Source organism: Macrobrachium nipponense, chromosome 3 (genome assembly GCF_015104395.2).
Source record: "Macrobrachium nipponense isolate FS-2020 chromosome 3, ASM1510439v2, whole genome shotgun sequence".
NCBI classification, from domain to species: domain Eukaryota; kingdom Metazoa; phylum Arthropoda; class Malacostraca; order Decapoda; family Palaemonidae; genus Macrobrachium; species Macrobrachium nipponense.
In genome coordinates this window covers 91,390,083-91,403,401 of record NC_087202.1, presented here as the reverse complement: position 1 = coordinate 91,403,401, position 13,319 = coordinate 91,390,083, and the positions used below count along the sequence as shown (strand labels likewise).

The following is a 13,319-nucleotide window of genomic DNA, read 5'->3' as shown; positions in this document are numbered from 1 at the left end:
TATTTTGAAATAAATGTTTTATCTTAAATTTTTAAATAGTGGCATAATTCAAGTGCTTTTTTAGGGGAGTGGCCACTATGTCGTCGCTCGGGATCAAGGTCCCAGTATTTCAGGTTTTTTGTTATGGCCTAGTTACCCCCACATAAAACTCTGCTACCTTTAAACTTAGGTAATTACTCATTTGTGAATGAAGCTAATAGACTATCAAGTTTCATTAAAACATGGGAGAATTTAAGTCCAAAATACAACAGTGGTTGAAAGTAAATGAATCGTAACACTTGAGTTAAATTACCTAACACCCTAGGTTGTAAGCTAGTCTGCAATTTATACGCTAGTCAAAACTTACTTTGTTTTGAATGAGCCTATCAGTATTTTCACCTTTAATTGGCATTATGTTTTTCTTGTAAGAATGATGTAGCCTAGGAAGTAACTGAAATGTTGTTGGATAGCCAAGTTTAGATTTAATATCTAAGCCTTACCAGGGCTTAGTTAGGCTAGTGCAGAATTTGAAACATTTTTGTATATTCAGATTAAATCTAGACTGGTAAAACTGCAGACTGGTAATTATAAGGAAGAGCTCCATACATTGTGGGGCCATTTGTGGACATGGACAAAAAAACACGTATCCTGCCCCCGTGTCTGTGTCCTCTACCTAAGAACCCGAGTTTTCCCCTTCGGTTGCTCGTTACCCACGATGTAGCCTTTTGCCTTTTTATGCATTTTACATATGGTGAAATATGCCTAAATTGCATGTTTTGGTGGATTTCCATCAAGAAATAGTAGTCTGCAGTTTTACTTGGTTATGTTACAGGAAATATTACTTTGGAGATAGATGTCTTAATGCAAACACCCCTGCCCTGGTCAAAGCATAGCCCCCAAGGCTAGGTTGTTAATGGGCTATGTATCACTGGACTTATGCCTTTGATCTGCTTTTGGGTTGGTTGTAACTTACGGAAATGGCATGCAAGAGAGTTTGCTCTATTACGTGGTGAACTTTGTGTGATTCATGACCCAATTTTATTGTTAATGAACATTTCAGATCATTGTAAAAATGATCCAGTGGCATTCATTGTAAAAATGATTCGGTGGTATTGTTAGTGCATTTTGAGGCCATCCTATGAAAAACTGTCCTGCCAAGTTCAAACTTTGCATATTTATGTAGCTTAACATAATTTCAGCTAAAACTATAAATAGTAGGTCCTCATAAATTAGGGATGTGCCCAAGTATCTGTGGTATCGGTGAATTTATGGCCGATACTTTTGTCATTAGTATAGAAATTTAAAATCCTGCCTAGCTGGCATAATATTAAATATTCTGTACTACTTTTCATTTCTAGGATAATTGAATATTATATGTAATAAAATTATAATTTTAACTTGATTCAGATGGTCCAAAGTCCAGTATGAGTTAATTCAGATGGTCCAAAGTCCAGTATGAGTTGGAACTTGCAAAGGGTTTTTTATTTCTCTATACCCAAGAGACAAACTCTGGTCATTTCTAAATTTTATTTTTATGTACTGGTATATATCTCATTTTTCTTGGGTTTACTTAATACAACCAATTTATGTACATATTAGAATGAGGCAAAGGATTAAGCACTCCAACACCAAGACCTTTCATAAGCCAAGTGAATGAGTCTGATAACTGTTTCTAGCCAACATACAAATTAAAACTAATAGTTATACTTTGTTTTTTTCAGTCAAATTTATTCCTTTGAAATTGTTTATCCCTTTATGGATGGATTGATCCTCGGGAGTAGTAGTAACAGGTTTGGGTTGGTGGATGGATTGGTCCTGTAGTTAAACAATATTATGCGCCATTGATTTGGAAAGAATCGGTCGGAAAAGAGGTGCTAATACCTTTATAGCCCATAAATTCACTTAGGGCAACTGTTATACTGACTAAGATCATGAGTGTGGGTGTCTCAGGACTTCCTTCAGTAGTGCATGTGACTTAAAGGGAGAATGTTTTGTCAATCACGTGATGTCTTTTTGTAAATTTGCTCATAAATATACCAAGGGGTTGCTGTTGTTTTTTGTTCTTGTCGTTTAAGTTAGTATGTTGGTTGTAAATGTAATTTTACAAAGAAAATTGTGAAGAAATATTAGAAACATAAAGTTTTTTAAAAAAGTTATTGAATCTTTGTTTCAGTAAATTTTTTGAAATATTTTTCAACAAATATGCTAAGGATATGTTACTGCTTTTATTTCTTATCTGTTTTGATATTGTGTAAGCATTAATTGTAATTTACAAAATAAAGTAAATTTATTTATTAGAAAAAAATTTACATAGGTTGGTAAGATTTAAGATTGTCTTGTAAAAGAGGGCCCACAAGGGGTTGTAAATAGTCATTTTCAACTTCTCGTGGAAGGTAGGGAAAAATATTTTAGAATTTTTTTTCTGTCACCATGTACATTTGCATATCTGCCTCTTTCCATTGATGTGTTTTTTCCGTAAATTGGCTGACCTCAAAGTTTACCTAGCCTGTGGAGCTGCATATGCGATATATATACCCATCCAGTAAGGATTAAATATAACCCTATTATATGACCTTTCAACTTTTGAACCTCTAATATAGAATAACTAGAGAACAAGAATGATTTTAGTGACAATATATATTCTCCTAAATAACAAATATGGAGGTAACAGGTATCTGTATCGGCTTCAGAAGTTGGTATCGGTGTCGACCAAAAATTTGGTTTCGGTGCATCCCAAACATAAATGCTGAGCCTCAGCCCATACATAAACATAAGCCTATTGGCTGAGCTTATGATATTCTACACATGATCAAAGATTTTGTGTTACCTCTATTTATTGAGTTAAATATTGATTAAAATCTAGCCACTCTTTCGTTTGCTCTTGTTGCTCAAACACCTATCAGGGTAGGTCCTATTCCATCTCCTTTTGCCATGATTCCTGTCTCGTCCTACGGGTCTCCATCCTGCAGCTTTTGTATCTATAGCTTCATGACCGTTTTTGTCCCATGTCAATAGCTTTTTTTTTTTTTTCAGTCTATTGATCATCAATAATTCATTCATAATGTGATCTTTCTTTATACCAAAGACCCTTTCTAAAATTTCTGGTTTTCTTTCAATCTTCTTGAGATTACAGCAAGCAAATCAAAGCATTGCTGTACATTGTTTCTTAACAGTCATAATATTCATTCTTTATTTACCCCACTTCTACGGCATCTTTAGGTATTTCATCCTTGTATTTTCAACTGGTTTTGTCTCATCATACTGCCTGTCCACTTGGATTTGTATTTACACAGTATCACTATTGGTGTATTTTTTGGCCAATTGTCTTCGTCTTACCTCCACTCCTGTACATAACAAACGTCCATGTCTCTGCTTGTGACATTACTGTAATGAATGGTCAATTTAGGCATAGTGCCTGGTGCTCTTCCCAAAAAGCATTAGATGTGTAAGAATACATAATGGTAACTATTATAGATCTAGGAAAGTTTTTGCCCTAGACTGAGCATTGAGATTTACAGTCAGTCTGGTTTAGTGGTAAAAATTTTTTTCACATTTCTGATTTTGCATTATCATATTTAAGGGTTGAAAGTATTACACATTATTAATGACTGAACTGTGTTTCAGAATCCACCATGAAGCTCAACAAGCTTAAAACTGAGTCAAGGCGAAAGAATCGCCAAAGGTACTTCAATGCACCATCTCACCTGCGTAGGAGGTTTATGTCTGCTCCACTGTCCAAAGAACTAAGACAGAAATACAATGTCCGTTCAATCCCTATCAGAAAGGATGATGAAGTACAGGTAAGTTTGAATGTGAAGGTGAGCACATATCATGAGTTAGATGCTTTATGGGCATTAAAAGCAGTGATGTCTATGGGAAATGTGAGTGACTTGAGCAAGAAGTGTAAAAATTTTTGTTGTACTTTGTTTTTGAAAAGATATGACCTTCAATGTCACTTGATCATGTGTAATACATGCTGAAAAGATCTTATGTGCAAATATGTAAAAAAGTAACGAGAATATAGCCAGAATGTTTAGCACAGTCTATTAGAGAAAAAACTAAGGTAATTGAAACCACTCACTGTTACACACTGATTGATATTTTTAATTAACTAATTGCTTATGTAACTGCAGTAATTGGTGACAATACTATTTTAATGCTTGCAAAACCAGTGTAGGATTCATATTACGTGTCCACTCACAGATGAAGATGTGGCACGTGCATAGGAGTAGCAAGTAATTGGCTGACAACATTTCTGATGTTATTGGTTATAAATATCAAACTGCTCCAATAATGTATTTGAATGTTTATACAGGCAGTCCCCAGTTATCAGCAGGCTTCCGTTCCACATCTTGATGATTAGTGAAAATTGCTGATAACCAAAAATCTGTGATTTATGGCACCTTAGTGCCAATAACTGGTTAATAGTGCCACTGTTAGGCGGAAATCGGTGTATTATGGCCCCAGCGATTTTTGGCACTAGGCAAGCCCCATACAACCTGATCACCGATAACCGGGATTGCCTGTATAGATAAAGAAAAAGAAATATTGCTCCTTTTGATATAATAAATCATAAATGTGTTGATTTGTACTCAAAATATATCAACACAAGCACATGAAAGATGAGATTGTATCAAGCAATTTGCTCAAATCAAACAAGTGAACTGTGAGCTTTCAGTAATTATGAGACCACACATTGACCAATGTTCAAAAACTTCAAATCACAAGATTTTCTTATTCAAACTTTCTATTTATAGTTTTATTGCATTTGTATAAAACAACTATTATTTTACCAAAGTAATATCTGCATCTTTAAGCTGAAAAATAACATTTAAAAGTTTTTTTAATGGTAAAATATGAAGCATGGACTGTGTATGCTACTGATTTGCCTGGTAATGTATTTTATTTTAGTGGTCTTGCCTTCCCTAGGCTGGCCTTTTATGCCCTATGTTTTATATAATTAACTTACCAAGTAATTTCATAACTATTAGGGCAGCTTGAATTTTGAAATTCTCAGTAGAATAGGTAGAACATAGCTGGAGAGCTCAATTCGTTTCTGCTGGTCATCAACTGATCATCAGTTATGTTAACAGCTTTTATTTTGAACTTTTCTCGGATGGTTGTGGCCATTGCTGTCTTTGGTGAACTATTTATTCTTTTTGGTAGCCTTCACACTAATTACCATTAGCTTAGCTAGATTTGACAAGACTTATTTTTCCTGATTGTGACTTATTTTTAGCATTTCTGACTTGAGTTTGACTAGTATCCAGTTTTGCAGAAAAGGCTGCAACACCAGACTGATTTTTAGCTTTTCTGACTCGAGTTCTAGTATCAGGTTTTGCAGCAAAGGCTACAACACCAGACTGACCTCAGGCAAATACAACTCTTACTATTTGCTGTTATTGAAGAGGGCATATATGTTCTGTTCTAACTAGTGAAGAATGTAGGGATCAGGATCGGGAAATAGAAAGCTTTCAATGTATATCTTGACAGACTTAAAAGAAATAAGAAGAGAAAGGCGGCTACTAGAGCCAAAGCGAGGGGTTCAGCTAGCTTGTTTTCTTCTCTCTCTCTCTCTCTCTCTCTCTCTCTCTCTCTCTCTCTCTCTCTCTCTCTCTCTCTCTCTCTCTCTCTCTTCTCCTCCTCCTCCTCCTCCTCCTCCTCCTCTTCCTCCTCCTCCCAGCCCTCAACTTTTCCAGAAACTCGCTCCCAGACTTGAAAACTCAAAGCCATGCCAGCCTCAGGGCCAGGATAGACCAGAAATTTGGTGTATTGGTCGACACTAGCCCAAATTTGGGCTTCCCTCAAGGTCCTTATGGACAAAATGAGTGCTGGTGATATTGGTGCAAGTGCAATGTCAGTGGAAGAGGAGGCAAATGGGTTGCCCCCTCAACTGAGCCTCTTGTCCATGAATCCCAGGACTTGGTGGACAGCCACTGAATAGGTGTCCCGATGGAAGTGCATGCATTGTTGTCTAGCAGTTTGGACTCCAGTGCTTACAAGGGACATAGTTGGTTCTTTTCCAGTGCTAGGCCATTGAAAAGGCATGCATCCACTGCTGAGTATGCTTCTCCACTTCCTTGTCCGTTATCCGTGGCTGGCATATTTGGGGACGAATGATGGGAGGTATTCCATTTGTCTATCTCCTCACTTTGGGGGGGGGGGGTTACTGTGTACTTGGAGCACCCACCAGTCATTTTTCAATGGATGAGTAGTGGTTATTTTATGTGATGTGTAGGTAACAGGGTTATCTTTTGTTTTTGTGGTACTGCGCCTTGGATAAGGTCACTTGTTTTTATATTGTCATGCTTTGGCAGCCCAACCAAAGCCAATAACTTTCAGCTGTAGCTCTTTCACCAATGCTAATTCCCTTTCTATTTCAAATTCATCTCCATTGCTGTGTGTTTTTGAGTAGTATGTGTATGTATCCTACAAATTGAGGTCTTCAGCTGTGTTGTACCCATTCTTTCTAGAAAGTGGGCAGGGCTAGTTACCTACACTAAAACTGTAAAAGCGCTACCATGATTTAAAAAAATTTAAGCTGGCCCAGTAGAAACTAAAAGCTATGTTATTGCTTGGCAAGTATATATAAAACTGTTTTATTATAAAAATTTCATATTTCATCCACTAAGTATAATAGGAACTGAATGGGATTAAACTTTCACTGGATAAGTTATTTAGCTAAATAGTCCCAGAAGTGCCTAAGCACTGACCACCTATGATTATGTGTATGCTTCAGAAAAAAAATTATATAAATATTCAGAGTATCAGGAACCATGTAATTTACCTGCGATTATGTGTATGCTTCAGAAAAAAAATTATATAAATATTCAGAGTATCAGGAACCATGTAATTTACCTGCAAGAAATTATCAAAAACCTCATTTTCACATGTGCATAGCCAGATGCCTTTTTATGTATCTACAATTGGGTAAAGAATAATTGGTTGATGTCCATCATTCATTTGCATTTGACCTGAGTAGGATCTTTGTTACAAGTTTGTCATTCATGCTTGTAACGTGTCAGCATGTTTGTGGTTGAAATTAAAAGGTGTGAAAGTTGTTTATAAAGGGCATAAACATTTAGATACATTACTGTAAGCCTACAATATCAAACTTTGATATATCCAATCAAAAGCTAGCTATGCATACTGCCTAAAACCGAAATTAGTGAGTGGACAGATGAAATGAAAACCAACTAGTGGCATTGAGGGTTAAAGTCCATTACCAGAGTTTGGGTGTAACAGAACTATGCAAGGAATTTTACTTTTGAACGCTTGATTATGCTTGTTTTACAAATAAAAATTGCTCCACTGATGGTATGTTTGAATATTACTGTTTCAAATATCTAGCATCTGTTTAATTCCAGGTTGTACGTGGCCACTACAAAGGACAGCAGGTTGGCAAGGTCGTTAGTGTTTACCGCAAGAAGTACTGCATTTACATTGAAAGGATACAAAGAGAAAAGCCAATGGAGCTTCTGTGTATGTTGGTATCCATCCATCCAAGGCAAGTTGAATTTTTCTTGTTGAAATTCTAGTATGCATTTGTGCCATACTTCTTGAGGGTTTCTGTAAGAGAACCGATTAAAGTATCTTTTGAGATATGTGAAGCCTTTAATCTGTGACTAAGCTTGCATTAGACTTAAAAAAAAAAGGGGGGGGGGGGTGGCAACATGCAAGGCAAACTTCAGCTGTTAATTTGGAAATAACCCAGTCTTAGTTTTGTACTCTTGAAAACATAGTGCGATTTTAATTATTTGAAGGTACGTAGGTGTGATTTTAATTATTTGGGATGAACATTATCTATTGTCAGAGTTAGCTTTTATCTTGACGCTGTTAAGTGCCATCATCATCTAAATAACCAATATGGACTCTGTAATCAACCATTTCCCACTAGGTTGTACATAATTCCTCTTTGGACAAGTGGTTTTCCTGCTCGGCTACCAATCTGGTGGTCCGAAGTTCGTTTCTCGGCAATGCCAACGAGGAATCAATGGAATATATTTCAGATGATAGAAATTCATTTCTCGATAAGGTGGTTCGGATCCCATAATAAGCTGTAGGTCCCATTGCTAGGTGACTAATTGGTTCCTAGCCACGTAAAAATATCTAATCCTTTGGGCCAGCCCTAGGAGAACTAAGATGTACATAACTTAGGTTCTACGTATTAGAATGTTTACTGTCTTGTCAGAATTCTTTCTGCTTTGTCTCTGGTGGTCTGAATTGGCTGTACTGATTTTGATTATATCTTAGCTGATTTTGTCTAGTAGGGTTTTTGGTGTTTTCTGTTTTGCATTATGTCATCTACAGCAAGGAGAGAGAGAAGCATTAGGTTCTGTAGCAACAACTTTTGTGAATACTAACTTATTCAGATGGGCGTAATGGTCAAACCCTGTAGCAGGTTTATTTCCATCAGTTTGTAAGTCCTCAGATATTTAAAACTGATAAAATCAGTGCAACCTGTTTTAGGTCGTTACTTCCGTTACTAGAATACTGTTCTGCGGTGTGGATGTCTGTTTCTGCCAGAGATTATCTCTTTTAGATAGAGTGGTATGTGGTGGTAGGTTTCTGTTTCCTAATAGTAGTAGTTATGACTAGGACCATTGACAGATTGTCACTTTTTCTCAAGTTGTATTTCAACAGATCTTGCACGTTCACAACATTCACAGTTGATCCCTGATCCCCTTTATCTGCCAAGAGCAACCAGGTTTGCTGAACAGAAGCACCTATATGCGGTAAATGTGTTGAACTTTTTTATTCCAGAGGTCCTTTATTCCTCACATCTTTGGGCTGTGGAATAGCCTCCCAGAGGAAGTAGTGCAATTTGAACTTTTATAATAGGTAAAGGTTGCATTATTCTCTCTCTCTCTCTCTCTCTCTCTCTCTCTCTCTCTCATATGTAATATATATATATATATATATATATATATATATATATATATATATATATATTATATATATATATATATATATACTATACATACACTATACATACATACACCTGCACACTAATGAAGAAAAAAAATGAAATATTGTGCTTGAACTTGATATAAGAACCCCAGTTTCTCTCGCTCTCAAGCAGTATACATATCTATATATCAAATATCAATGAAACGTTATTTGACTTACAGAATCCATTTATACTGTGCGTAGACTTGAATGTAAAACCACAGTTCTCTCTCTGTCTCTTCTGTTTTAATGAAAAAATAGTAATTAGTGAATAGTGTTATTCTAGGGGGGGAAAAAACCAAAATAGTGATAATTTTTAGATAATGCCCAAAGGAAGTTCTGCAAGTCAGTGAAAGTTCCCCGTGGAAAAGTTAAAAATGCGTTCCAGAAAAATCCGCAGAAATGTGACATGCGTAAAGCCCAGGGCGTTGGGGGAAGGCCACTGTAGTACACTAATTAGTGAATATTTATTGACGGCAAAGTCCGCGAATTGCCGGAGTTTTCGCGAGTAATTTATAAATAGATTCAACAGAGAAATCCGCCAAAAATAGTGAGAACGAGAATACAGAGGGGTAACTGTACTCCAGAAGAGACTAAAGTCCTACCAAATGACAGTAGACAGGTGGATGGCGTGGGTTACAACCAACCAATTGAAGCCAGCATAGTACATACCAGACACTGGCCCACAGACATAAGCCTCTCCTTGCATGGTGGAATCCTGCAGTACCCACATGGCAATCTGACCTTCAAAATTTTCTTTCTCCATGATGACTAATGCGAGAGGAAAAAACTGTGCAATTAATAGAAAACACAAATTCTCTCACATCTTTTATGCAGCTATCGTGACGACCATTATTTTTTCACCTTTCATGTATTATCATCCTATACATTGTTACCCCAACTTCCCAGTTATGTATGTTCAATTGCCATTCATATGTTATGTATCTATTTGTGTAAATTTGTGTGAAAAAACTCACATGCTTGGATTTAATCCCTTCTTTTGATCTCTCAAGAGGTCGGGACTACTTTGTGGCTCACATGAGCCATTGACCTATGTGAAAGTTTTGGGAATAAATTAGTATGCTTTTTCACTCCAACTCTTGCTGGTACCTCACCTCACAAGCCATTCTGGGGAACATCAAAGTAGCGAATTGGAATGTAGATATGAGAGAGATTCATACAACATGGTTTGGCAGTGGGGAAGGATCTTATGCAAACAGAACATGTAGTCAAGAGTCAAGAAGGTCACAGTCTGATAATTCAAACTCTTACACAAGGAGGGAAGAGGGCACATACATATTTAGTTTTTTCTTGCCAGGAGAGGAACATTGCCTTTGAACAGAATTTAAGATCGTTTGTTTACCTCAGCCCAAGGGAGAATGTTGTTATATACCAGCTCAGCAAGAAAAGGCAAGTTCTCTCCGGGGGAAGCCCTTAACATCAATCTGTTCACAACTGCCTGAAATGCAAAACTCCCAGTTTACTGCTCTCCTTAGCATCCTTAGGCATGGGCAGTCGGTGCTTTTCAAGAGGTCCAGTTTAGATTCTATTGCTTTTCCTCTACAGTGTTAAAGAATACTCAAGTTGAGTGTCTGAGAACAGGATGTTTTTGTTTGCTCCATAATGGCCCCAAATGGAATGGTTTTCCAAGTTACCTCTATATGAGTTAGACAATCCTCTCCTGCCCATCAAGGAAGGTCTCTGTCAATCTCATTGGAGATGATTTGGAGACAACTGTTTAGTATGAGCTAGAGGCTTTTCAAGAGTGGTTAGAGAATCTTCAAGTCTAGAGGGCCTCCCTGTTCGACTGTATCAACAACCATGTTTTGTATATCTAGATTTTACTGTTTTTTTAAAGTAAACCTCATAATATTCATTTTTAATTTACTTGAAAACCTGCCACTCGAAAAGGTTGTCAGTGCAGCTTATTGCAGGTTGAGTTCTGTTGTTGCTTTACTTTATTTGTGAGATAGAATTTTGTATGAAACTTGTAAAGCCTTTAGTTGCCTTTAAAAGAAAGTGGTTTGTTAACCTGGATGGATGTTTCTATGCTGCCTTAACCTGCTGTTGTCATTCAATGTGGTGGTCAATTCAATTTAAATGGTAGGTAAGATTCATTCCAAATAATGATAATTTTTATAGCAAAATTAATAATTTGAATACTTAATGTTAAAGAGAAACCCACCCAGCCTCCTCAAAGTTTAGTGGGTGTCAGGAAATGCTCATCACACCAAATGGAGCAAAGATGAAAGATAACTTACACAGTAGGTGTGTATCCAAATAGTTTTGTTTTAATTCTTTACACTTGGAAGAATTGCACAGACAAAAATTTTATGTTGCTAGCTTCCAAGGCAATGCTTGTCTTCATCTTTCAAGATGTCACAGCAACTGTAAATTTCCATGAGAGGTAACCAGAACTTAAATAAAAAATTTACCTTTAGGGTGTTAGTAAGAAATTGTAATAATGTAATAAAAGTAACCCTCATATTTTTAAGTGGTGTTATTTCGGACAGTTGAGGTACATATGCCTGTGCAGCGTCACTTAATGGCCTAGGGATTTGATACAAATGTGATTGCAGTATTTTTCCAGTGTATAACACAGCCTTCTCGCTAGTTCTCATAATTTACAGACATTTTAAAAGCTGCAATAAAAGATGTAGTGAATTGTCTTTTGGGTGGGATTTCATTGGCTTCGAGCATTTCTTTACGAGTCAATCATAAATTCACAGATCTCAATAGAATTTTCCTGTCAAGATTTTTTAGACTTAAGGAAGGTAAAAAAATTATCAGAGAATCCTTGTAGGTATAATTTGTTGGACTGCATATACATATCTGAAACTAGTCATGCCATTTTTCTTACAGGTTTGTGTAGTCAAGCTTAAAATGGATAAGAACCGTAAGTTGATTCTTGAGCAGAGAGCATCAGGACGTGCTGCAAGGCAGGGCAAGGACAAAGAGAAGTTCACTGCCATGGATACCTCTGCTTAAATAAACATTCGTTAAAAACTCCTGTGTTTCAATTGTAATGTGTGTACCAGCTTATGAATGTCTTGGAATTGAAAGGTATAAGATACTCAGAAGGGAATATATTAAGATTTTAAGTATTTTCAACAAGCTCATGGGATTTTTTGCCAAATCATAATAGAACTAGCCCTTAACTTTTTATTTCAAATTTTATTGTTGAAATTTAGTACTTATATAAACATTTATGTGCAATAATATACCTTCCCAGTTATATAAACATTTGGTGTAATAATATACCTTCCCAGTTAAAAGGTGGTTCATCGAAAAGTATGCAAAATATTCAGAAGGCTATATTTGTGTGTAGGCGTAGGCCTATGCTGATTTTACCACACAACCTTTATACCTCTGTTCATGTGCTTACCATCTTACTGTCTATCCTCTGTTTACAATTGTTTCATAGTGCAACTGCTAGGTTTTCCTCGTGTTACACCTTTCAAACCTTTTACTGTCAGTTTCCGTCTCGGTGCTAAATGGTCTTAGTTGCCGCAGTGCTTGGCACAATGCCAAAAGTCCGTATAGATCTAATCGAATCAAATCACACCACCCTTGCTCACTTGGTGTTTATCAGTGTCGACAGAATTGTAGACCGATTCTCAAATGGTTTTACTGTTTTCCGAGTTATTTCCTTAGGCTGCATAGGATAGGTACACTTATTCATTTTTAGTTTAAATCTGCCTTTTTGCAATAATTTATATGTAAATACTGAACAAATAGCAGCCTTGTTAACAGCCACTTCTATAATGTTTTTCACCCAGAATTTTTGAGATAGCATTACCCTTCCCTCCTAGTCCTCTACAGGTCTAACCTGCTTTATTCTTATGGCATGATTCTACTTTATTTCATAAAAAGCAATATGTGGAAACGGTTTGAAATCAGTATCAAAGGAAGACAACAGCAAGTATGCAAAAGTCAAATAAGGAAGGAATTTTCTGAGGTCTGATTGTTCTTTCGTTCCCGGCTGAGCTTGAGACTGCCTTTTGTACATAATGCAAAATTCGGAATATATTTTTCGAGTGTAAATACTCACCTGGAGCATATGAACATCGGTTATCCTTTGCGCATGCACAAATAAGATTAAAACGAGTCACAGATACTGATGTGTTGATTGAAGAAAGTCATAACCGAAATTTGAATTTATCTTCGTAAGAAATCATAAACCCAAGAAATTACTTTAATCTAGTGCAGTTTCCTATTTATATAGTGTTACAAAATTATAGCAGTATCTTGGAAACATCCAGTCAAGTCAATTGGCATAGTTGCAATATCGTATATGCTGATGGATGGTTACGTATTTATATTGCTTGTTAAAACAAATTTTATATTAGATGAAAACAGAGGGGAGAAGGTTGGATGCTTTTGAGATGAAA

General features: G+C 36.4%; 1 protein-coding gene across 1 annotated transcript in view; it reads left to right on the top strand.

Moving 5' to 3' along the window:
- Positions 1–11,934, top strand: part of LOC135221888 (large ribosomal subunit protein uL24-like) — a 19,482-nt gene extending 7,548 nt beyond the window's left edge. The window contains 4 exon segments of the mRNA XM_064259847.1: positions 3,604–3,779; positions 7,347–7,443; positions 7,446–7,486; positions 11,791–11,934. Of these exon segments, the coding sequence (XP_064115917.1) occupies positions 3,612–3,779; positions 7,347–7,443; positions 7,446–7,486; positions 11,791–11,916 (432 nt within the window). The 5' untranslated portion in view covers positions 3,604–3,611 and the 3' untranslated portion in view covers positions 11,917–11,934.
- The last annotated feature ends 1,385 nt before the right edge of the window (positions 11,935–13,319 follow it).